The sequence below is a fragment of the Motacilla alba genome, chromosome 13 (assembly GCF_015832195.1).
Source record: "Motacilla alba alba isolate MOTALB_02 chromosome 13, Motacilla_alba_V1.0_pri, whole genome shotgun sequence".
Classification (NCBI taxonomy): Eukaryota; Metazoa; Chordata; class Aves; order Passeriformes; family Motacillidae; genus Motacilla; species Motacilla alba.
Window position 1 is genome coordinate 886,649 of NC_052028.1, and position 22,714 is coordinate 909,362.

The following is a 22,714-nucleotide window of genomic DNA, read 5'->3' on the forward strand; positions in this document are numbered from 1 at the left end:
CAGAGGGCACTAAAAGAAACCCTAACTGAAGAAATTATTGCATAGTTGGCCATCAGCCACTCCAAAACTCCAGGATATGCCTTGAATCCCTCAGGTCATATTCCTTCAAAAGTCCTAATGCTAAAAGAACAAAATAGATTTTGAAGAAAAATTATTTAATGTGATCCTTTGCCAAGTATGAGTATCTTACTTCTGGAATACAAATATCACATTAATCTTAGGGATGTTTTCTGATATTTAGAGATTATTGAAAATATTCCCAGCCCTGAAACTCAAATTATTTTTGTACAAGAACTTAACACTCACCTCACTGTAGAATCTGAAGATCCAGTTACAATAACTCTTTCATCATATTGCAGACAAAGAACTGAGCCAGTATGTCCTGTCAATACTTTCAAACATTCCAAGCTTGTTTTGTCCCAAATCTGTTAGAAACAAGAAGGGTAAAGGGCTTATCAACATCAAGAACATGGATCAAGACTTGAACATTGTCACAGCTGCAAAGAAAGGAGGAAAACCAGACCCCATGAGGGGTGAGTCTGTCCCATCAGTGGGCCTTGTCCTTCCCTTTAGCTTTAGGAAGTATTGTTGTAAGTTTTTGAGAGAACGGTGAAAAATAACCAAGTACCGTGAGGAGATCAAATCCTGTCTGGCCAAAGAAGTGCCAGGGAGGATGAGCACAGAAGCAAAGTCCTGGCAATGAAACAGCCACATGCAAGGCCAGTGGCACACAGAGACCTCCCCCCTCCTGGGGGAACACTGATTTCAGGGCAACCTTTGTCGTTACTGGATGTGATCTCTGGCAGTGCCCCAGGCTTCCAGAGCAGAGGGCAGGTGAGGACTTTGCCAGGCTCAGACATCCCACCCTCAACCAGACACTGTCCCATGAAGAGACACCAAGAAGCATAGGCAGCTTCCAGGGCAGAACCCTACTCACAGCCAGGGCAAGGACAAAGGGAAGTGCTCACCTTAATGGAGTTATCTCGTAGGCCACTGATGATCTTCTCATCATCATACTGTAAACAGTAGACCCCTTTGCTGTTCTCAGAGCGGCACTGGATCCTTTGCAAGTTGTGCCTCCCACACCTCCAGTTGGATTCTATAGTCTGACCAGAGGGCAAAAACAGGAGTTGGGCCTCAGGCTGCAGCAGGACTGTCCCACCCCCCCAGCTTCCCACTTTACACACACCATCCTTGAATCTGAAGGGCATAAAACAAATCTCTTCTCCTGCTCCCAGTAAAGACACAAACCACAATGAATTACCATTAGCACTTCTGTCATTTGTCATGACAAAAGCTGTGTTTATGGAGCAAATCATGGTCAACCAGGCTTAAAGAGAATTTCAAAAGGAGCCATTAGAGATACACATTCCAGAACCATTTCCCCCCACATTTATGTGACCAACCAACAAAAGCTGCAAAGATGAGACCAGGAGCTCACATGGTGCCTTGTCTATCCTCACCTGGGTGACCAACATTACAGAACTGCTGATTCCAACATTTGGGTGAAGGTATTTCCTGGGTCTTCCCTTCCCCTACCCAGCCATATCACCCATTAATTGTATTTACACACCTTGGAAAGAGGCATTGAGATATGAAACCCTCCTGAAGGTACCTAAAATCCTGATAAAAATAAAGCTCAACAGGAACTATAAGGACTCAAATAACCCAAACTCGATTTCCTCCCCCCCACTTGAAATCTGTGGAAGAGTAATTCTCAACATTTTTATTCTGAGAGATATTTTTAAGGAGAGAGACCTGACATGTCTTAAAAAGCTGCAAACTATTTCACAGCAGAACCAGCATGATTTTCAGGTCTTAATCAGATTTACTCCTTGTTGGAAAATCAATGCTGGATTCAAAGAAATGTGGGGTTTTGGTCAGGAGGATCCTAACACAACCATAAGAGAATGTGTGCCCAGAACTCCAGGCCAACACCTGCAGCACCTGGACAGGCTGGGATGCTTTCATCAGAACAGGCCATCTGTTTAGCTATTTCCCTGGAATTCTCCCCAAATACTGCATGGAAACCTGGGGAGAAGCTGACAGACTGGCAGTTTGTTTGGAAAAGCATATTTATTACGCAATCCTAACTTCCAAAGTAGTAGCAGGCACCTCTGCAGCTCCTCCAAGATTAAAACTGGCTGAACCCTCAGTAAAGACAGAAATGGAGTGTGACTGTGACATCCCAATTCTAGGAAAACATGTCTGCTTCAAGGGAAAACTGACTTTCCACTTTACCACTTTGTCTTCCACTTGTTTGCTCCTTAAATTGTCTCCCATTATGCAATTTGGAGAGAATTACACCCAGTCCTAATAAAAACCTGATGTGCCCCAGGAATTTGTCTAAATCACAAATATGAAGAGACACTTCTAGAGGAGCAGCTGACAGATCACTCACCTCCCTCATTCCCTTCCAATTTGGTAGGGAAACCAAAAATCAGGAAATCAGGATAGTGAGGGTGTCAGTTTGGGATCAGCTTTCCTGGCCAGCAAGTGCCCTGATTGGTACACTGGGAGCTGGGCCCAAAGCTGGCACTGCTCTGGAGAGATCAGCCCAGCTCATCTTCTTGCTCAGCATGCAATGCAGGGTGGGAGGGGGGAAGGACAGGCAGTTCCCAAGCTTTATCTCGTCTGGGCTAGGAGGGCATGACTGCAGCTCATCAACTCCTCTGACCTTCAGAAACAGGACAGGACTGCAGGCATCAACAGCAGGAACCAATATCATTATAGATCTGAAGGCAGCAGATTTAAATATGTAATAGTAACACCAGAGGCACAGGAGATAAGGCATCAGAGATCCCAGTCAGCCAATTTAAATAGTTTTAGAAACTATTTCTGCTCAGATACTCAGTTCTGTATAGTCTTAAGGGAGAGCTTCCCCAAAGCCCTGTTCTTGGAAAGGTCTGCACTAAGCTTCCTCCAAGCATGTGCCAGAGGAGCTGTGAAGGCTCTGTGAGCACTTCCACACTTCAGCTTGCTGTGCCAGCCACTCCCAACTGCTCCAGAACACACTGGGAACCCTCCAGATCAGAAATGCTGCTGGTCACAGCTCCCCAAACAGAGCAGCATGCAGTGGAAGTTTGTTCACCAGGCACTGGGGACACAAACTGGCTCAATTCTCACAGGTTCACTATAGGAAGCTACTTCAGCTGCTCCCCAGAAGAAAATGCTGGCTTCAGATAAAGGAAAGTCTTGTGTACCTCTGTGAGGGCAGTAAGGCACATACAAGTGCACATTTCAGTTCTGTGAGGAGATGCCATTACATATAGCCATTATGTGGTCTGGCTACTGTGGGAAAACAGTGCCTGTCTTTGGAGAACTTGTAAAATCCCCTCACGCTGCCTTAATTCTTGGGATGCTGGGAAATCAGCCACGACATACAGAATGTACAGCAGCACTTCCCTGGGCAGTGGAGTGAAACCAGATGTGCACATCCAGAGAAATAACATTTGGGATGACTGAACAGACTGAGTGGGTGGGCAACTGGAGGACCCTCCGAGAGAAACATGCTTGATGAAGAACTGGCAACCACATGAAAGCTTCTGCTACAGGGAATTTCTGGTCATTGCTCCATGGTGCAGGGAGTGAAAGTCTTCATCTGCACCCTCCTGCCAGGAGAGATCCTAACTGGATACACCGAGCAGGGAAGACAGCAGGTATGAGGAGATCACTGTGTCTATGGCCTCTTACGAGCACCAGGGAGTCAGGGCTGAAGAATCCCAGAGTTTATTTGTGTATTTATGGTTCCAAACTAACACCAAGACATCAAAAAACCACTACTGCATTTTCTACAGATGCCCTCAAAAATCTTCTCTGCCTCTGAACTGGGGTTTCCCCAGTGAAAGGCAGAACAGTCTCTGAGTTCACACCCACAGTTTCTCACACTCTCCTAAAAGCTCACCAGAGCAACAGCAGTGAGGCGTTTACAAATGCTGCACAACCAACAAAATCTGGACATACAAAGGAAAGACCTAGCATTTGCCACAGCAGGAGAGTCATTTGGCAGCTGAGTGGTGCACAAATGGATAGAAAGAAAAAAAGGCATTTAGTGAGAAAAGTAACAAACAGAAAATAGTCCAAGATGCAGAGGTGTAGCCAAGCCTTGACCATGCCAGAATATATTCACTGGTGCAAAGATGCACAGTGAAACAAATGCAATTCATCTGCATTAACAGCTGGAACATTAACTATACGTTGGAAGTGTTAAGGATAATCTACTAGGAGCAGAGGTTTTTTTACCATTGGATAATGTACACTGTGTTCAGCTCCTTGGCTAACAATTGCATTTTTATCCTTGTGAATGTTATTGCAGAGGAAGTGGGTTTATCTTAATCCCACAAACCAAGGAATTTCTGTTCCCTCTGAATACACAATTCTCCTGCAGGACAAGCGGGGCAGGAAAAAGCAAAAGGAACATCCATATTTGTTACGTATGTAAGGATTTCTCCTGATGCATTAGGCCACAAAAATCCAACCCTTTGTTCTTCTTATGCTTTCCTCAAATGGAAAAAGGAAAATACCTACTGACCATGGCAGAGGGAAGGCATAAATAAATAAACTCACCAGGGTAGGTGAGGATTAATAATTCATTCATGATCAAATTAAGAAGGGCTGATTAGCGAAGACCCTCAGGTCGCCTTCCGGGGCTGCTCGCCAGCCCCTCTGTGTTAAAAAGCAGGAGTGCTGTGGGGCAAAGGGAACCAAAGGAGCCAAGCCAGGGCCCCACACCATGGCCAGGGCAGCTGAAGGGGGAGTTCTGCCCTGCTCAGAGCAGAGAGTTGCAATCTGTGCCATGCACCACAAGAACTTGGTCCCTCTTGCTCCAAAGCCTCCCCTCTCCTTGGCCAGCTTCATTTTTAAGAAATGCTTTTTGGAAAGAGCCTGGGGAATAGAGATTTCAAAGACTGGCTGAAAAAATTTCTAGGCATCTAATGCTGACCTACAGATTCTCCCTACACATGCACATAAAATTTCTCCAGCATCACAATTAGAGCAGTACTAAACAAACCCATTTTCCTCAGATACTATACCCTGCATTCCTCATAAACAACCAAGTCCCAGTGCTGGCAGGGACTTAGGGCAAGAACTGACTTCTTTCCCTTTTCAAATTGTCCCAAGACTTTAAAATTTCAGTTCCAGTCCTAAAACCTGAACTTTTCCAGAAATCAGAAGAACACAGAGTGTTTATCTGATGGCCTGGCACCACATCTTTGTAAAGTCTTCAAATAAACCACATTTTTATTTTCATCTTAATTAGGTGGACCCAAGTTTCCATGGAAATGAACTGAGGGCACTCACCATGTGCTTCAAGATAAGGAGAACATTTATGAAATAAAGTCTTCTCAACTCATCACCAGAAATAGATACTTGTGCTAACCCTGAGGGGACAACACAATAGTTGGCTAAGCTTCACAAAAAATATGGAAAAATTCCAGGGACTTGGGTTCTGGAGCTGGCAGGATTAAACCTCCCAGCCTGGCTCTGTGCCTGAGGACTGGGCCCCATGGGAATGGCCACCCTGCTCCAGCTGGGGCTCTCCACAAACAAGGTCTCACACCAAGTCTGGTTTTCTAGGATAAACCCCCAAATCAAAAAAGGTTTTCCCTTGAAAAAAAGCTCCTAAAGAACTCTGGGAGTTTAACATGTGACTTGGAGATGTTTGGAGGGACTGGACCACCTCTTGTGAAATGAAACCTAATTAAATATTTGGCTTCACAGCGGAGGTGGGGAATAACCATCTCTTTCCAAGAATTTGGTTTCTGATCTCTAAATGTCCTCTTATTTTCAAATCAAATGACTTCTGAAGTGACATTATGTTCCTAAAATGTGTTTGGCATGAAGTAAACAGACTCTGGCACCACCACATTTCTGGAGAGGCAAGGGAAGTTCCCTCTGCCTGTGTTACCTTCAGCTCCCACCACTCTGTGGTTGCATGATTTTTTTTCCCACAATGCAAGTAGAGCCCAAGGGAAAGAATTCAAATTTGCTGTGTATCATTCCTCATTTTTCCTTCCAATTGTTAATTCAGGTTTAGAATTGTTTTTCAAATTCTGACAGTCAGAGAGCACATTCTCCTTTGAGCTTATCTCTGCCCACAACCCAACTTAGCAACAGCTGCAGTAAATTCCTAACTCTCACCCTTGGAAACAATCAGCAGGATTTGGTCAATCTTTGTGGTAAAATACCAAATGACAAGATTTTTGTGCTACATCAAATATATTTAACTGTATTAAAAAATCCCATCCTTTGGTATTTTTTTAACAACAGGTAAATAATTCTATAAATGCTAATATGGCCCCCTAAACTCTGACCCTCAGACAGAAACAGAAAGATCTCTAACTTAAGATCCAGGCAAATATTTGAAGAAAAAACATTTTGGTATTCAGAGACGAAAAATTCTTCATCACATCTAAGATGAAAGTCTTATTTAAGAGCTTCTACACATTGCTGAGAAACATGGAAGAATGGAGAAAGTACAAAACTGTGGAAGAGCAACAAAAACAGGAAGAGGAGGAAGAAGTTAATCTTAAAGCTAGGTTTGGTTGTTATTGGTACTCTCTACATCTTAAACAGTGTTGAAAGCTTCTTTTGACAGCTCTTTAGGGAAGCAATTTGTGAAAAGTACTTTAAAGGGTGATTTATTTGAAAAATTCTAATAGACTTTTGGAAGTAGAAGAATTATTGGGCCCTTGACTATCAGCACAAACACCAACCTCACTCCAGGTCAGAGACCTGGCCAGGAATATTTCAGAGGGCTTGAGGGAATAGGCAAGCAGGGGAAAATCTGCTGTGGCAGAAACACTCATTGCTACAATACCTTTTTAAATCCTACTCTTTCCCCACTAACACCTATTCAAAGACTGACAATTTTTTATATTTATTATTGATATTGGAGATGAGAAAAGCACAAGGGGTTTGGGTTTTTTCCTACTTGCATCATCCTTGCAAGAAGTATTTAATTGAGGAGCTTTGTTTCTGTGCACTGGAAAGCAAATCCACAGCAACTAAAGAACCAAAGCATTAAAGAGCAGACTGAGATAATACAAAAGTCCTCAGAAGACCTTCAAGGAGTCCTTCCATCTCTAATAACAACAGTGCCTAAACAAATGTTCCATTTATACAAATGAGTTTCAGAAGAATAACATTAAGAGTGTGAGTTACAGTAATGCCAAACTGTTTTAGTGTTCTAGGCAAACATTTTGATGCTGCTTTTTGCCCATTTTCTTTACAGAACTAGGCCAGAATTGTGCAGAAAGAAGGAAAAAAAAATCACACTAAAAGCTCTTAATCCCACAGGCTTCTTATTATTGCAGCATCACTTTCATTCCCTACAGGGAAAATACATCTCCCCTCCCATAACTAAGTGGATCATTCAGCTCACAGGTAAATATCAAGTTTGGTCATATTTTGCCTAAGGTGTATTTCACGCTCAGTTCTTTAAATGTCTATAAATAATGTAGCAAGGTTTATAAAAAAGATATTTGGAAAATACATTATGGCTTCCAGCAGAACCATTTTACAGCTGGGTTCAGAGTTGAGGATAACTTTGTTTCCTGAGTGCCAAGAAGCACAAATTGCCATTTGCCATTCCACACAGTGATTCCATCAGTTCACATCTGTCTTCAACATCAAAACACATTTCCTCACTAATGAATTTCAGACCAATAATTTCCCATCCTGAAATAAATCCATGACAGTCTGTGGTGTAACTTCAGAGCTTTGTGGTGAGTACAGCAAACAGAGCAAGACACATTTTCTCCTGCTGGCAGAACACTGGGATGATCCTGATTTATCAGAAATATTTCAAATCCACCCAGGCAAGCCCAGCTCTGCAAATCTCAAAACAAAATAAGTAAAATTTTATATCTGAGGCTTCTTTATCACTGATGACCCTGTGGGTTCATCACCATAGCACTGATGATTGTCCCCATCAAACCACTGGAGAGAGGAAAAAAATCCCCTATGAGGACCAAAGCTGTATTTGCAACAGTCAGTCACTGCTTTAGAAGTGACAAACATGGAATTATCTTGGAGTAGTGTGCCCTAAACCTGCTATTTTATTAAAATCCATAGGCTCAGAAGAGTTCCAAAACTCTTTAAATGCATAAAGGATGGTGTTAACACCTAAACCAATGCACCTGCTGTGCCAGGGAGCTGCTAAGGGTGTTTTTTACATCATCCCAAGAGCAGCAGTGACACAGATTCATTGCTCCAACATTCACCACCTCTGAAACCCCAAAATCAGCACCATTATCTGTCCTGCAGGCAGGATGGATCAGAACACCTACCTCTATATCCTGGATTATCTTTGGGTATAAGGACCTGTAAAACGAATTGGGGGGCCCATCTGTTGGTCTGTTTTTAAACAGGTACTGATCCCTAGAAAGAAGGAGAAACACAGTTTTTAAAGTATCACAAAGAATCCAAACTTCAAAGGAACGCAAAGCCTGCCCAGAACAAACCCTCAGCACATATTCTCAGAAACACCTGGGAGAATTTTTAGTATCACTATTACAACCCTTGTGACTTTACAATTTGACAAATATTTAGAATGTCCAAGGTTAAAAAGATACCACGTGTTTTCCAGTTCTGATTTCCTGCTCCACAAGGCTTCATCCTTGTGCCATCCCCCTTGCTCTGTACATGCCTTTGCTCAGGCACACCACTAGAGAGCACAGGCAAACAGGTTTCTGAAGCAGAACAGCTCTCCAGAAACTTGGAAAGGACAGGAAAACTCCACTGTCACAAAAAGCAAGGGTTTGTTTCTCTTTGAGAGGCTTCTGCAGCCCAAGCTACTATTTTATACTTTAAGGAAACAAAACAAACAAACAAAACCACCAAAACAAACAAACAAACAAAACCACCAAAAAAACCCTCAACAAAACCAAACCAAACAAAAAAAAAGAAAAAGTCCAATTGGAAATACTTCACTTGAGAAAAAGCCCTGCAAATGTGCTGGCACTGTTTTTTGTGAGCTGATGGAACTGATGGCTCTCCTCACAATACAGAAATTCCAAACTTGCACAGACCCAAGCAAGAAAAAATAGTGCCAGACATGGGAGCACAAAAGGACAGGGACAAAGGCAGAGCAGAAAGGGGAGCTGACAGCTTTGGCCTACAGCCCCAGCAGAGATCAAGAGCTCAGCAATACCCATTTACTGTAAAGTTCCTTTTGGGGCAGAGCTCACGGGGAGGATGTGTGCAGCAGGCCGTGCAGCAGCAGGGGAGCTCAGGCACTTACCAACCCCTCCTCTCCGAGAGCCCCTTCCAGAGCGGGTCTGTGCGTACCATCCTCTCAATGAGCTTTTTCCACAGCATCCCCTCCGAGATGACTCTCTGCCACTCCTTACACACCAGCTCTGCTGCACACAGGGATCTGGCATCGAGATAGGAAAGGATGTTTTCTGCTATGTGATCTAAGCCTTGCTCTACAAAGAAATGAAGAGCAGTCAGTGAGTGCACAGAAACAACCAAGCCAGCTTTGCAAGACACTGAGAATCCAGAGCTTCGGAGCATGGCAGCAACGTGAGAACACTGCCATTGCTAGGGGCAGCAGTTACAGGTGAGCGCACACAGAGACACCAAAATATCTCCAAGGTTTTGTCTTTCCTGTCTCTTGGACCATCCTTCTGCCCTGCAGGGAGAATCAGCACAACAGTGCAGCAAAAGCAGCGTGGACAGGCCCAGGGAGGGGATTCTCCCCTGCACTCTGCTCTCCTGAAATCCCACCTGGAGCAGGGATCAGAGCTGTGGTGTCCCCAACCCAAGGACATGGAACTGCTGGAGCAAGTCCAGAGGAGGCCCTGGAGCTGCTAGAGGGACTAGAGCAGCTCCCCTATGGAACTAGGCTGGGAGAGCTGGGAATGTTTAGCCTGGAGAAGGAAAGGTTCTGTGGAGACCTCAGAGCCCCTGCCAGTGTCGGAAAGGGCTACAAGAAAGTTCCTCTGCATCAGGAAGTGGACAAGGGGGAATGGCTTCCCTGCCAGAGGGCAGGGTTAGATGGGATACTGGAGATAAATTCTTCCCTGTGGAAAAGTCACTGCTAAGTCTGTTCCTTATTTCAAAGACCTGCAATTTTGCTTTCCACAAAACTCCTCTGAACCTGAGATGTTGAATAACTTAATTTTCATGAGTAACATACGCCCCTTGGCCAAGCATGAAAAAAATCTTTCAAAGCAGGAGATGATGACCTTTTTAATTTTCCACTTTATCTCATGACAGCCTACTTTAGGCTTCAAATAGTCCTGACAAATCAAAGGAATTACTGTTATTTTTTTAAAGCATGAATAAAGTATATTCATACAGTCCTCCACTGCACACTGAATTTCACGTGGCCTTCATAAAAATGAACAGCAGCAGAAAGCAGAAACTAATACATGTGAGTCTTACTCATTTATTGATTTATTCTACATAATTTAGCTAACTATAACGTATGTCTAGTGGCCCTATCCTTTGTGTCTGTGCTTTGGACCTGATCCTATGATGTGAATTAGTTTAAATATTTCAGTTGACATCTCTTTTGGATGTAGCAATTTAAATCTGTGAACGTCTGCTAGCAGTAAAAATCTCAAGAATAGATTTGATGCCAGACAACATGCAGGACTAAGTTTAAGACACGTTAAGGCCTGAAATAGCTGCATATCCCTATTTTACATAAAAAGACAGGGATTTGTTTTAGAAAATTTCTGAAATAGGTACTAAAGCCTTTCCATTTTCTGAAGTAAAGTGAATTTGACATCTATTGGTAGACTTTTCAAAGGAAAATATGACACTCATCCCTTACTCTACAGAATCTTTGCAGTTTAACAGAAAATGGTGAAAAAGAGCTGTTGTTCATTAGAGGGAGCAGCTGAAGGTTTGGATGAATTTCAATAATAAACTCAAACAATTAAAATTCACAGGGATTTCAAAGGTCTGTGTATAAATATCATTTTGTATGAAAATGAAACCCAAATGTGGGATGTCAAATCTCTAAATGCAATCAACATTAGATACAAAACAGTCACTTAGATCAGCAAACATGCCACAGTTACCACTCTGTCACTGAAAATAATTCCATCAACTCTTCTTCCATTTTTCCTGCATTCTCACAGGTGTAAAATTGGTCAGGGCAATGAGCAAAAACTACTCCTATTTACAACAAAAGAATATGACTTCTTCAAGACAAGCAAAGTCATCTTTTAAAAAGGCATCATTGATGCCTTCCTGAGTCAGAAGGGACCCACAAGGATCATCAACTCCAACTCCATGTGCCTGAGAGTGGTACCTCAATTCTCCTTGAATGTGATTGCAGCCCAACCCAGGATTGATTTCAATCAGCTGGGATTAAGTTCCTGGGTAAATTTAGATGTTCTCCACACGCCACAGCACCTTCAAGGAAGGCTGAATACAGGAACAATTCCCAGTACTTACACTGGGGACAAGCAACTGAAGTTGTAAAGATGTATTTCGGTATATACAAATGTGGTGTAAACAAGTGTCACCTTACAAAGCTCCCAAAATTTTCTTAGGCAGAAATATATAACATGAAAGATCTGTATAACTCTGTATCAGCCCTGAGGTATAAAAGCAAACAAAATAAAATTTTAATAGAACATCAGACTCGCACATGAAGGGTCTGGAGAGTCCGTCCTAGGAGGAGCAACTGATTTGGAGTTTAGCTTTTAGGCTTTGCATGGCCTCTTCCACCCTCAGTGTTCAGAACTGTCCTGGCATTCCTGGGATAACCCCACAGGCTGCTCACACACTGCAGAGTGAAACTGTGCCAGTGGGCTCCCAGGGGCACACAACACACTGACCACCTACCCAGGCTGATTTCCCACTCTGCAAACAATGTCCACACTTTTCCCTTTCCAAGAATCATATGAATCACTGCCCCTAGCAGCAAGAATCCAGAGGTACAATTTCTTCCAAAAACTTATCGAAAAATAAATACAACTTTACCAGAGTACAACCTAGAGATTCTGTATATCCACTATTGCTGCTCTGCATTTTTGTGACAAAAATCATTGAGCAAGTGTAAAAACAGATTTCATATCTGAACATATCAACACAGGCTGACACTTGTGGGTGTCAGAAGAGGTTGTGAGTAACTGAAAAGGAGGAGTCAGGGATGGACAACACAATAAAAATCCACAAGTGTTTTTGCTCTCAGGTCAGCAACAAGAGTAGACAAACTAGATGCACTCCTCTAAGCAGAAACTCAGAACAACATTAAAATGTAAGAGTTCCTAAACTAAAATACCTCTACAGTAGCATTTTCTGTATGAAAAAGGAGTTCAGACCAAAGCTTGCAGATACACAACTTTTGTGACAACTCAGTTCCAATTCCAGCACAAATTCTTTGGGATACACCAGTCCAACTATTTTAATGTGGAACAACACTGGCATCCAGTGGCCAACACAATTAATCACAGAAGGCATTCAGCCACCCTGCTGCCCTTCTCTGCAGCTGGCTCTCTAAGGGACAGTGGGAAGGCAGAGGACATCCCCAAGGGGCTGCACACCCCAGAGCAGTCCCGTGCTCCGTGCCCTGGATTTACCTGGCAGTGCAGTGATGAAGTCCCGCTGTAACATGGGCTTCAGGTAGGAGTTAATATGTCCATGCTGATAGTGACACATCCGGGAAATGAGGTGTTCCACAAATTCCACTTGATCTGATTCAGACCACTGGTCAAAATATTTTATACACAAGTCTTTTTCCTTTTCGTAGTTTCCTTCTGATGGTCTTTTTCTTGAGACAATCACAGATGAAGTACCATTACTTATCTGGGGTTGGAAAAGGAACATTTTTTATATGTTAGCATATATTCAAATATTAGTATTTATATATAAGCTATAGGAACTGCTTAATAAAAATCTCTCTCAAGGAAGAACATACAAGAAGATGCAAAGAAATAATCAAAACTAAATTTTAAAACACATTCTTCAAGCAATGAGTTACATCAGATGAATTTCAAAGACTTTTTAAAGTCTTTCATAGCCTTTGCTCCTAAATTACTACTTACTCTGAGTCTTGAATTCTTCCCCTACACCTCTTACCACTTCAACTCCAAGGGATGTAAGTGTTTTTAGAACTACCTTTCCCACCTCAAAGCAATGGTTTCTAGGCACACTGCAGTTTGTTTCCACAAATGCTCTGCTCAGATTCTGGTGGTTAAAATAAGAATTCGAGATCCTCATGTCAGTGTTGCACTGGTTGTCCACAAATAAAAACTGAGAATCAAGGGCTGGGTTTGTTTTTGCAGAACAGCTCCTGTCAATGTTTGGGACATGCACATGAACACCTCATTAAAATCCTAGGAGCTTCAGCTCCACATCAGGATGGCCCAGAACACCCTGGCAGGAGCCACTGCTAATTACTGAGCACAGCCTCAGAGTGATGCCAGCTCCTTTGAGCCCCTCAGGAGCCAAGAGGTTGCTGGGGAGCAATTGGAAACTCCAAAATATTCCCAAACTTCTTCAAAGCAAATGGGTTGTGAGTCCTCGCCATGTTGAACTTCTCTTTCTAAACAACAGTCACATGCTCAGAAATATAAATTAACTTTATTCCCAAGGATGCTTTGACAGAGAATTGTCCTTCCAAGGTCAGCACAAACTATAAAATCTAAGCAAAAATGGTAATTTCTTGAGATTATCCACTGGCATCATCCTTCACTCGAAGGCTGAGCCAATTTTAGGAGGACACAGCCAACGACATTCAAGGATGATTATGCAGACCCAAGATTTGGACATTTCTCAAAAGCAGGAACATACAAAATCCTGGCACCTCTCCTTCTACATCCATGTTAGTCCTACCTGCCACAAGGTATTTTTCTTTGGAGACTCATCTTCATTCTGATCCTCCATTACTGACGTGTTCTGGAAAAAAGGAACAAATATTACTTCAGCTTTTTCCTCTGTGACAATTTCTTGCTCTACAAGCATTACGAAAAAGCAAATCAACTGAGCAAATAAAATTCATTTTCCCAGTGAACGGAATTCTCAAAGGTTGTTCTGGCCACAAAACCTGAGTATTACAAATAAATTCCCCTTCTAAATGACATGTTTATCAATTCCATTTACTGTAAAGATAACTCCCAACCCCACTTCAATTTCCTTTGACAGGTTTTCATGCAGCCTTTCAACGCTTTTCTCACTGGGAAATAAATTCACTTTCATCCTACTCAAACCAAAGCAATTAAACCTGTCAATGTATTCAACCAGCACTTTCTGCCAAACTTAAACTGCATACAGCTAGGCAAAAAAAAAAAAAATCACTATACACTATTTACATGCAACAGAATATGCTTTATTTCCCCCAGCTCTAGGATTAGGGATCATTCTCTGCAGAACATCTCTGCAATTTACTCCTAGGCTGTGTCTACGACCCTAGGCAGTCACCCCTGCCTTTACTGCAGTGCTCTCCCCACATCAGAATTGCTCTTTACTATTGCTTCCCTCCCTTTCCTTCACCAATAAAAGATGGAAGCATTTCTACAAACCTGCAGCTGTAAATGTTTCTCTGAGCTCACCTCTGTCTCCCAAAGTAGTTCTCTCCTTTCTGCCCCTGTTGTTGAGCTGCTCCCTTTTGCTGTCCATGGCACACCCACAATCTCCTCCTCCCTGTTCCCAAGTCCCTCATTCCCAGGCAGCTCCAGCTTCCCCCAGCCCTGCCCTCCCCATCCCCAGGGGACTAGCAGAGGGTTAGCAGGACAAACTGAGTGTCCTCAAACACCTGTAATTATTCCAGCCTTCTTTCCTTCTGTTTCAAGAGGAACAAGGAGCCCAGGTAAAACATACAATGGAGTAAGTCACACAATTCCCTTACTCCTGTCATCTTGGATTATGGATAACTCCTTAGAAACTACATCCACCCTCACTCAAAACACAATTCCATCTCAAAAGCATGCATCTCCTCCTCTTTCTTCCATAAGGATGTGCTGCACAAACCAAGAGACCCTGGAAAATGAACAGTGTATTGTAAGGGTTGCCTATAGCAACCCCTCCTCCCCTGCCCAGCTGCCTTGGCTCAAGCTTACTCTGAGCCCTCTCTGAAGGTGTGGAAAACACGTGGGATATGGGCTTTGGATGACAGGATAAAAACTGTGGCCACAGGTGATGGAAAGACTCAACTGCCTGGTCACGACACACACAACAATGACATGTACAAGCCCAGGAGGCAACTGGAGGGGAATCCAGAAAGGAATAAAGGCAGATGTTTGGGGTGACTCTACAAAAACATGGACTTTAGTGTTTCTGGACATCCACACCTTCCATGGTTTTTGAAGCCATAGTCTCTGCAGGGCCATCCCAGTTAGTTACAAGTCCTAACCAGACCCTCTCAATGAGGCACAAACCAGTGCAAGGGTTGCTCCTCCCCAGCAGGGAACACACAGCAGCCCCTCACTGACTGGGACCCAGCCAGTCCACACCAATTACACCGTTCTGGAAAGCAAACATGCCACCAGGGAACTATGCAGGGTGCCTTTGATTTGATTTTATTTCAATATGAATATGCAAAAATACTCATTAGAGTGATTCTATGTTGTTAACTGTGCATCCAATTAGTGTGTCCTTAAAGGAGGAAGGAACATCTCATGCCCTTTGGCAGCTGAAGGCTACATAAACCCATGGAACCTGGGAGCTATGAGCAAGGAACACTGAGAATATCAGACAGGTGGCTTGGGTCAGCAAATTCAGCAGAAATCCCATGTTTTATCCATCTATGTCCCCTAACTTTCCTTCAGCAGGCTATGGTGGGACTCTGCCATTGCACTTCTCCCTTTATCAGAAAATATCTCAAGAGATCTTTGCCAGCTTTCCCAGGGATGGAGACTAAGAACTGCCTCCTAAACATGATGTCATTCTAGGAACATCCAATAAAACTACATCACAGCAGCACTGTGACACAGAGTGCAGGGACGCAAATGTCACCAAAACCATCAGACTTCCACACCAGCAGATTGCAGAGTGAGTTTCCCTCTGTGCTGTGCCCTGACTCAATTCCACTGTGCCTCCACTGCTGCCCAGGGAAAGTACTGGGCAGCAGGCTTTGGGGAGAGGCTACAGCCTTTAACAGGACCACAGAATCATTAAGGTTGGAAAGACCACAAGGACCACTGAGTCCAGGCTGTGCCCCATGCTCACCTTGTCCCCAGCCCAGAGCACTGAGTGTCACCTCCAGGTGTTCCTGGGACACCTCCAGGGATGGGGACTCCAAATGCGCTGCTGCCCAGAATATCCTGCCCATATCCTGTCACCATCAGAGCCATGACTGTGGGGGCAGATAACACAGCTTGATTTTTAGGCTGGAAATGAACACGGTATTCAGATATTTCACCAGGAGGTTGACAGCTGCATTCATTTAATGGCACCTACTACCACATCTACTCTTTTCCCACCCTAACTCATTCCACACTTTCTTACTGTATTTTAGAGCTTTTAAATCCTTCATTCTTTCCCTTTCTGATCCCAATTACATATTTTGTTTTCCCTATTATATCTTCACTTCCTAATAAACTTGCTCTGCTTCTCTCTTGAAACACTTCATTTTGGGGTCATTCTCCCCATCACACACATCCCAATTCAGACTCAATCTCTCTCTCCAGCACTTAAGCCTACTAATTGGAGACCAGGAGGTGATGGGTGGATCCTGCCCTGTTGGCTGGAAGAAGCAATTAGACAGCTCTGATCTGTCCTGTCCATTCCCAGCACTTGGCAGAAGAAGGATTTCAGAATTCCTGACAGCTGGTGTCACCAGTCCTGGCTCCTGGGCTCCAGCCCTTGTGCAAGACCACCGATAGGCATCTCCAAGTCCAGCTCTTCCCTTCCCTCAGCAGCACCTCTTGCTCACCCCACCCAGTTCCACATACAGCAGGTTTCCCAGGTGCCTTTGAAGTGACATCACCACGGAATTCACCCCAATTCCCCACAGGTCTGCTGCTGAACTACTCCAAGGCCTGATGGAAGCACTGACATCTCATCCCAGTGATCCCAGCAAGGCCAAGCTGCCCTTGCAGACATTCTCCAGGCGTGATTCGGACCCTCACAAGAGCCTTGCAGATTCTCACAGTGCAAGCAGATCTTCTAAATATTGTCAATTCATCTTGTTTATAGGTTCATTTTTTTCCAGGAATTCTTGTGAAGTTGCTCATGGCTCTTGCAAAAGTAGAATGATTATTTCCAACCAGCTGTCACTCCTTAATTAGCCTGGAGTAAGTGCTCTCCATCCCTACTGGGAACAGCAGCGACAGCCAAGAGATAACAATGGGTCCAAGCTGGGATGTTTTGTTGCTGCCTCACAGTTGTTGAAACCCAACTGAATCAAGTTACACTGAGCAAAGGCCCAGCCTCTATTTCCACTGACTGTAACCAGAAATGGCAGTAAAATTCACACATTGCTCCACAAGCTGGGCAAGTTTAAAAGCTCATTTGCTGGAGATTTGTATCCCACATTCCTTGCTTGGTCCCACAGAAACGTCACGCTTTTCCTTAGTCTTTCTGCTCCACAGTAGCTCAAGTTTATGGGATTTCTATGGGGTGCAGAAAACCGTGGCAAAAACAGGTTCACAAGTTACTTGGAGAGGAAGAGGTTCTGACAAGCCTAATTACATCAAGCTAATTCCTTTTGGAGATTATGAAAAGCTTCCAAAATAGAAAGAACTATGAACAACCTCCAAAGGCAAAGATATTGTAGGTATTCTAAAACTCCATAAATCACAGTTTCAATTAAGATCCTTGGATATCAGGCAGCAGCTGATGTCTCAAGTACAGCAGTTCCACAGATCTGAGGTTGTGAGGGGAAAAAGCACTCCGCATTTTCCTGCAGGTGAGTGGCACTGCAAGGCTCTCCTCCCTCAGAAGGTGCAGGAAAAGCTGCACCTTTTCCAGCAGAAATCCATCAAACCTGGAGAGGCTGCTCCAGATGTCCAGCAGGCTGCTCTTAGCCTGGGTTGCACTGGGCTCCAGGAGCTGGGAGTGCCTTGAGTCACTTAATTGCCTGGGCAGGCGAACAGCCCGGAGCAGGCAGCTTTGTTCTGCAGCCACTGTGAGCTCCAGTATCAGGAGGGCAATTATGGAAGTGATAGCAGGAAACCTGGGAACTGGGGCAGGACACACGAGTTTTAGCACTGAGCAAGGCTTACAACACTGCTAACTTTCTCTGATGATAATAAAGCCTTCCCTGACAAAGAAAGGATTCACAGGATACAGAGGGTGGATGGACAAAACAAGACAACAACCGTGTTGCCCTGAAAAAAAAAGAAGAGTCTTATATTTGAGCTTTAATAAAAGAGAAAGAAAGTAACAACTTCTATGTCTCACTGCCCTTGAAACTACACCAGTAATTCCCATCTCAGTTAAAGACCCAGCTAAGTCTTCAACAGCCTAACTTTTCACAAGATTCCCACTCTCTGGAAAAAAACCACCAGGAAATTTCAGTTTAAGTTACAAAATAAGTAAAACCAATTAAAACAATTCAGCTAAACAGGTTCTGATGTCGTTTGTCAAACAACAGACTTTGAAGAAGCTGCAGAACCAACACAAAATAACTAATACTAATAACTTATACTTGGATACCTCAGAGTCAAACTCTGCAGGTGGAGTACATGGCACCGGAGCTTCAATCCCCTCCTAAATCCAGCTCAGCCACACAGGGACTGCTGGAGGTCCCAGCACACATTTCCCAGGGCAAAAGAGGAATCTATCATCCTCTGGGACAGCTGGAGCCAGCAGCAAGGGAGGAAGCTGGGCTGCCATTTGCAGCTGAAAGTGAGGAGCACATGCCCCTCACGGCTTCCTGCTTTTAATAGAGCCAGAAACTGCCAAAAGCTTCAGAGCATTTGCAAATGAAGTGAGCCTCTCCTTAGGGAGAAACAGGCAGCATTTGCTAACCCAGGAACCTGCTAAACAATGTTTATTAACAACATCTTAATATTTGATCAGGGATAAGAGGGGATTTTCCTCTTCCAACTATGGAGAGGTTCTTAGTAAAAATGTTCTGGGCACAAATATGAAATTAAGTTGGAGAACCCCTAACCTAGACTGCACAAGATAGGAACGAACCTCTCTCACAGCAAGGACCGAATCCCTCCCTTCTCACCCTCCTCAAGATCTGTCTAGGAAGACATGCAAAAATCCTGATGTCCCCAAGTTCCACTGGCCTCCTTAGCCTCCAGGGACAGTTGATTGTCCACCAAACATAAACGTTCACACTGCTGACCATAGCCATGTCTATATTTGATGTCTGTATTAGTAATCGCTTGTTTCAGCTTAAACTAAACTATTTATGTAAGCAGTGGGGATCTGCATGAATTAGGCTGAACATGCTTCAATTCTTACCTAGCTTGCTGCTCTCCCAGTTGCCAGGTTTTATTTTAGTGCAGCTATTGCTGGAAGTTCAGACAAAAATATACTTAAAATACTTAAGGAGTCTACCAAGAGCCAACAGCTAAAGGCAAAATTAGAAAAATCCCTCATAACTGAAAATAGGGCATCAATTTTTATTTGGCCTCTGACTAACCACCAAAAAGTTAAAAGGAAGACATCCTGAATTCAGCACCAGGGGTCCCCAGTTTGTGTTTCAAGCTGCTACAAACTAAAGTTTGACTACAAGTTACAGATGGTAAGTTTTTAGAAGATACCTAATGCTCTTCCATACCCCAGTTTGACACCTCTCAAGGGTTTGCCTTGCAGGAGGTTTTGGCCAGAGCAATAAGTTTCCCAAAACTAGGATTGCTTGCTCTTGCCTCTGCTCAAAGAAGGAAAATCTCAAGCCATTCCTCACCTGCATGTTCCAGAACAGTCATTTCTGCAGGTTCCAAAGACTGCAAGCAGTCACTAAGCAGATCACTCTGCTTAATCACCAATGCTTTGATGACTAGCAATTAGTACCACTATATTAACTTTGTTTTGAGAGTATCAGTCCTCACCTTAAACTGATTACAAATTAACTTGCTGATCTTATGTGTGTGTATATATATAAAAAACGCATAAAACTGCATAGCTGAGTATTCAGTATGTCTGACTTCACATGAAACTAATAAAATCATGTAAATATTCTCTCTCCATGTTTCTAGTCAGTTCTCCCTTCAGCCCCTGGAAAGCCAGAATTAGATCTCTTTGGAGCCTTCCCTTCTCCAGGCTGAACAAGCCCAATTTCCTCAGCCTTTCCTCATGGGAGAAGTGCTCCATCCCTCTGACCACCCTGGTGGCCCTCAGAAGTCAGGTCAGCAGGGGCAGTACCCAGAGTCACAGCACATAACTTGTTTTGAAACTGAAATTACACATGAAAATGCTCAGCAGCACAGGATTACTTTTCTGATCCATTTCATGAAACACTAAGCAAGGATTCCAATTGCATCAGTGAGCCTTTGGTGATGGCACATCCTTTTACCAGGCAGCTGTGTGCCCAAACTGCAGCCTGAGCCTGCCTGGCGGGGCAGGAATTTAATCCTTACCCCAGCCTGTGAAGGGCCACAGATGATGGAGAACTGTAACAGCAAAATCACTCTGGGGCTTTTACAACTTCTGAAATAACACATTACACGTTATCAGAAAGATTTACATCAAAAATATTCACTGACTGACTGTTAGTTCAATGTAGGTTGTCATAAGAAACAAAACAATTGCACTTCTGTCCAAGTTCAGAGCTATTTTCCAGCCTGCCTTCATTTCCACACAGCAAGCTGATGTCACCAGAAAAACAATGTAATTACTGCAATCCCAAGAGACATCCAGTGGGGGTTTGGTTTTGTTGGGTTTTAAATATGCAGTAACTGGTTAGTTCTTAAGGGCAGCCTTACCTCAACAGGTAATGCAGGAACACATTAACAACACCTTCCTCGCAAGAACTGTTTCAAAGACACCCTAAGCTCACACTTAATATTCTGAGTGTCTGGAGTAAAGACTCAGCAACCCAAACCTGCCGTACCCATCCTATAAAAACACATTGTATTTACAAGGACAATGAGAAGGGAATTGTGTAATTGTAGCAATTTGATGACTCATCCCTGCACCACTCCAGCACCAAAGCACGGCCTGCAAAATTCGCACATGGTGCAAACCCTCGTGCTGGATGGAAAACCAGAGCCCAAACACAGAGAAACCACTGTCTGTCCACCTGCCCCTCAGACAAAGAGCACCACTGATGCAGGAGAAACAGCAAAAACAGTTGGCACTTCTGCCAGGCCAGGGCTGGGGGTTAAGGTGCCCACAAGCTCAGCTTCTGCTGCCAGGGGGAAATTTTCAATCAATCTAATAATGATAATAATAACAACAACAACAACAACCTCCCAGCTTGCACAAGAGCAGCCAGCAATAAGAGGAGCCATCAAGGCTCCCTGCAAAGCCTCAGCTGAGGCTCACCCAGATGAAAACTGGATTAGTTTTCCCACCCCTGCCCAGCCCAACAGGAGCTTTAATTCCACCTCCAGCCTAGAGTGGTGTTTGCTTTCCAGGTGTCTGTTTGTTCCTTTCCTGTCCAGTCAGTCAGCTTTTCTCAGCTGACACTGATGTGTGCAGGAATCCCAATCCACTCCTTCCAGAGCAGCAAATCTCAATAGTCAAATTGTGTATCAAAGCAGTCATCAAGCTTATCACTGATATCAATGATAACACTTGGAGACCCCTTGCCTAAAACATCTCACAATTAACTTTCACTACCCTACAGGCCAAATACTTCAAAAGACAAATCCTTTCTGCCTGTGAATAACTTTTTTTAACAGTAAAATGTTTAAACCAGAAACATGGCCCTGACAAACGGGCTGTAGGAAGGTACACAGATGTCAGGAGCAAGGTATTGGTTTGCTTTTTCAATTGATATTTTTAAATTAAGAAGTTACCACAAGTTCTCAGCTACAATTATTAGCAGTAGTTTTGCACTAATGGTTCATCTATTTTCCACATAAACTTATTTAGGCAGAATCTGCACTTTCAATCTTAATCCATCTCAAAGCAGAACAGTTTTTCCACTGTACTTTTAAAACTCAGGGCAAACTACAAACCATGTCCCTTACACAGCAAACTCACTGAAAGTTCTGAAGGAAAAGCAGAGCTTAAGTTTTTAAAACTTTGACTACACTATGTTACACACTTGTTCAGAACATCTGCACCTGTAACTGTATCAAAAGCTACTCTAAATAACTGGATTTTGTTAGGCAGTTAGGAGGATTAGGTATGTCAAGCTTTTGGGTTTTTTTTTATATAATGAAAATATTAAGTAATATTTACTACCTTAGAAACTGTCTCAATGTCTAGTAAAGAGCTGCTTTAGCTTTTATTTCCTGTACTTTAAAAGCACCCCAAAAAAGAAAACTTGAAGGGAAAATATTGGCTTAAGATTATCATCGCTTTTCTTCCTTTTAGAGCAGATGCCACGAGACCTCTTTAGATCCACTCATCTCATCATTTATAGGACTTGTAAAAGGAAAACAAACTAGTTAAAATTGCATTTGACTGCTGCCTGCTCAGATTAGCACATCTGACCGAGGGTTGAGCACAGAACAGCAGCTGAATTCCAGGGTTCCAGGAGCAGCCAAGACACTCCAGAGGCAGCTGATGCATCCCTGCAACACCCAACTGCCCCATGAGCACTGCTGCTCCACAGCCCAGAACCTGCCCATCCCCTCCTACAAGCTCTGCCATTCCCATGGAGCATCCTTTCCAAAACCCAGGGGCTGTACAGACACCTCCACACCAGGGCAAGGCAAAATCAAATTCCAAAAAGCTCCAG

At 43.5% G+C, this 22,714-nt stretch overlaps 1 protein-coding gene across 6 annotated transcripts in view; it reads right to left on the bottom strand.

Annotated features, from left to right (window-relative positions):
- Nucleotides 1-22,714, bottom strand: part of FBXW11 (F-box and WD repeat domain containing 11) — a 56,799-nt gene that overhangs the window by 9,807 nt on the left and 24,278 nt on the right. For all 6 annotated transcript variants that reach the window (XM_038149982.1, XM_038149983.1, XM_038149981.1 and 3 more), the window contains 6 exons: nt 13,801-13,863; nt 12,546-12,771; nt 9,245-9,431; nt 8,292-8,382; nt 969-1,106; nt 307-425 (listed from right to left, as the gene is read on the bottom strand). In XM_038149982.1, coding sequence (XP_038005910.1) covers nt 307-425; nt 969-1,106; nt 8,292-8,382; nt 9,245-9,431; nt 12,546-12,771; nt 13,801-13,863 — 824 coding nt within the window. The remainder of the gene's footprint in view (nt 1-306; nt 426-968; nt 1,107-8,291; nt 8,383-9,244; nt 9,432-12,545; nt 12,772-13,800; nt 13,864-22,714) is intronic.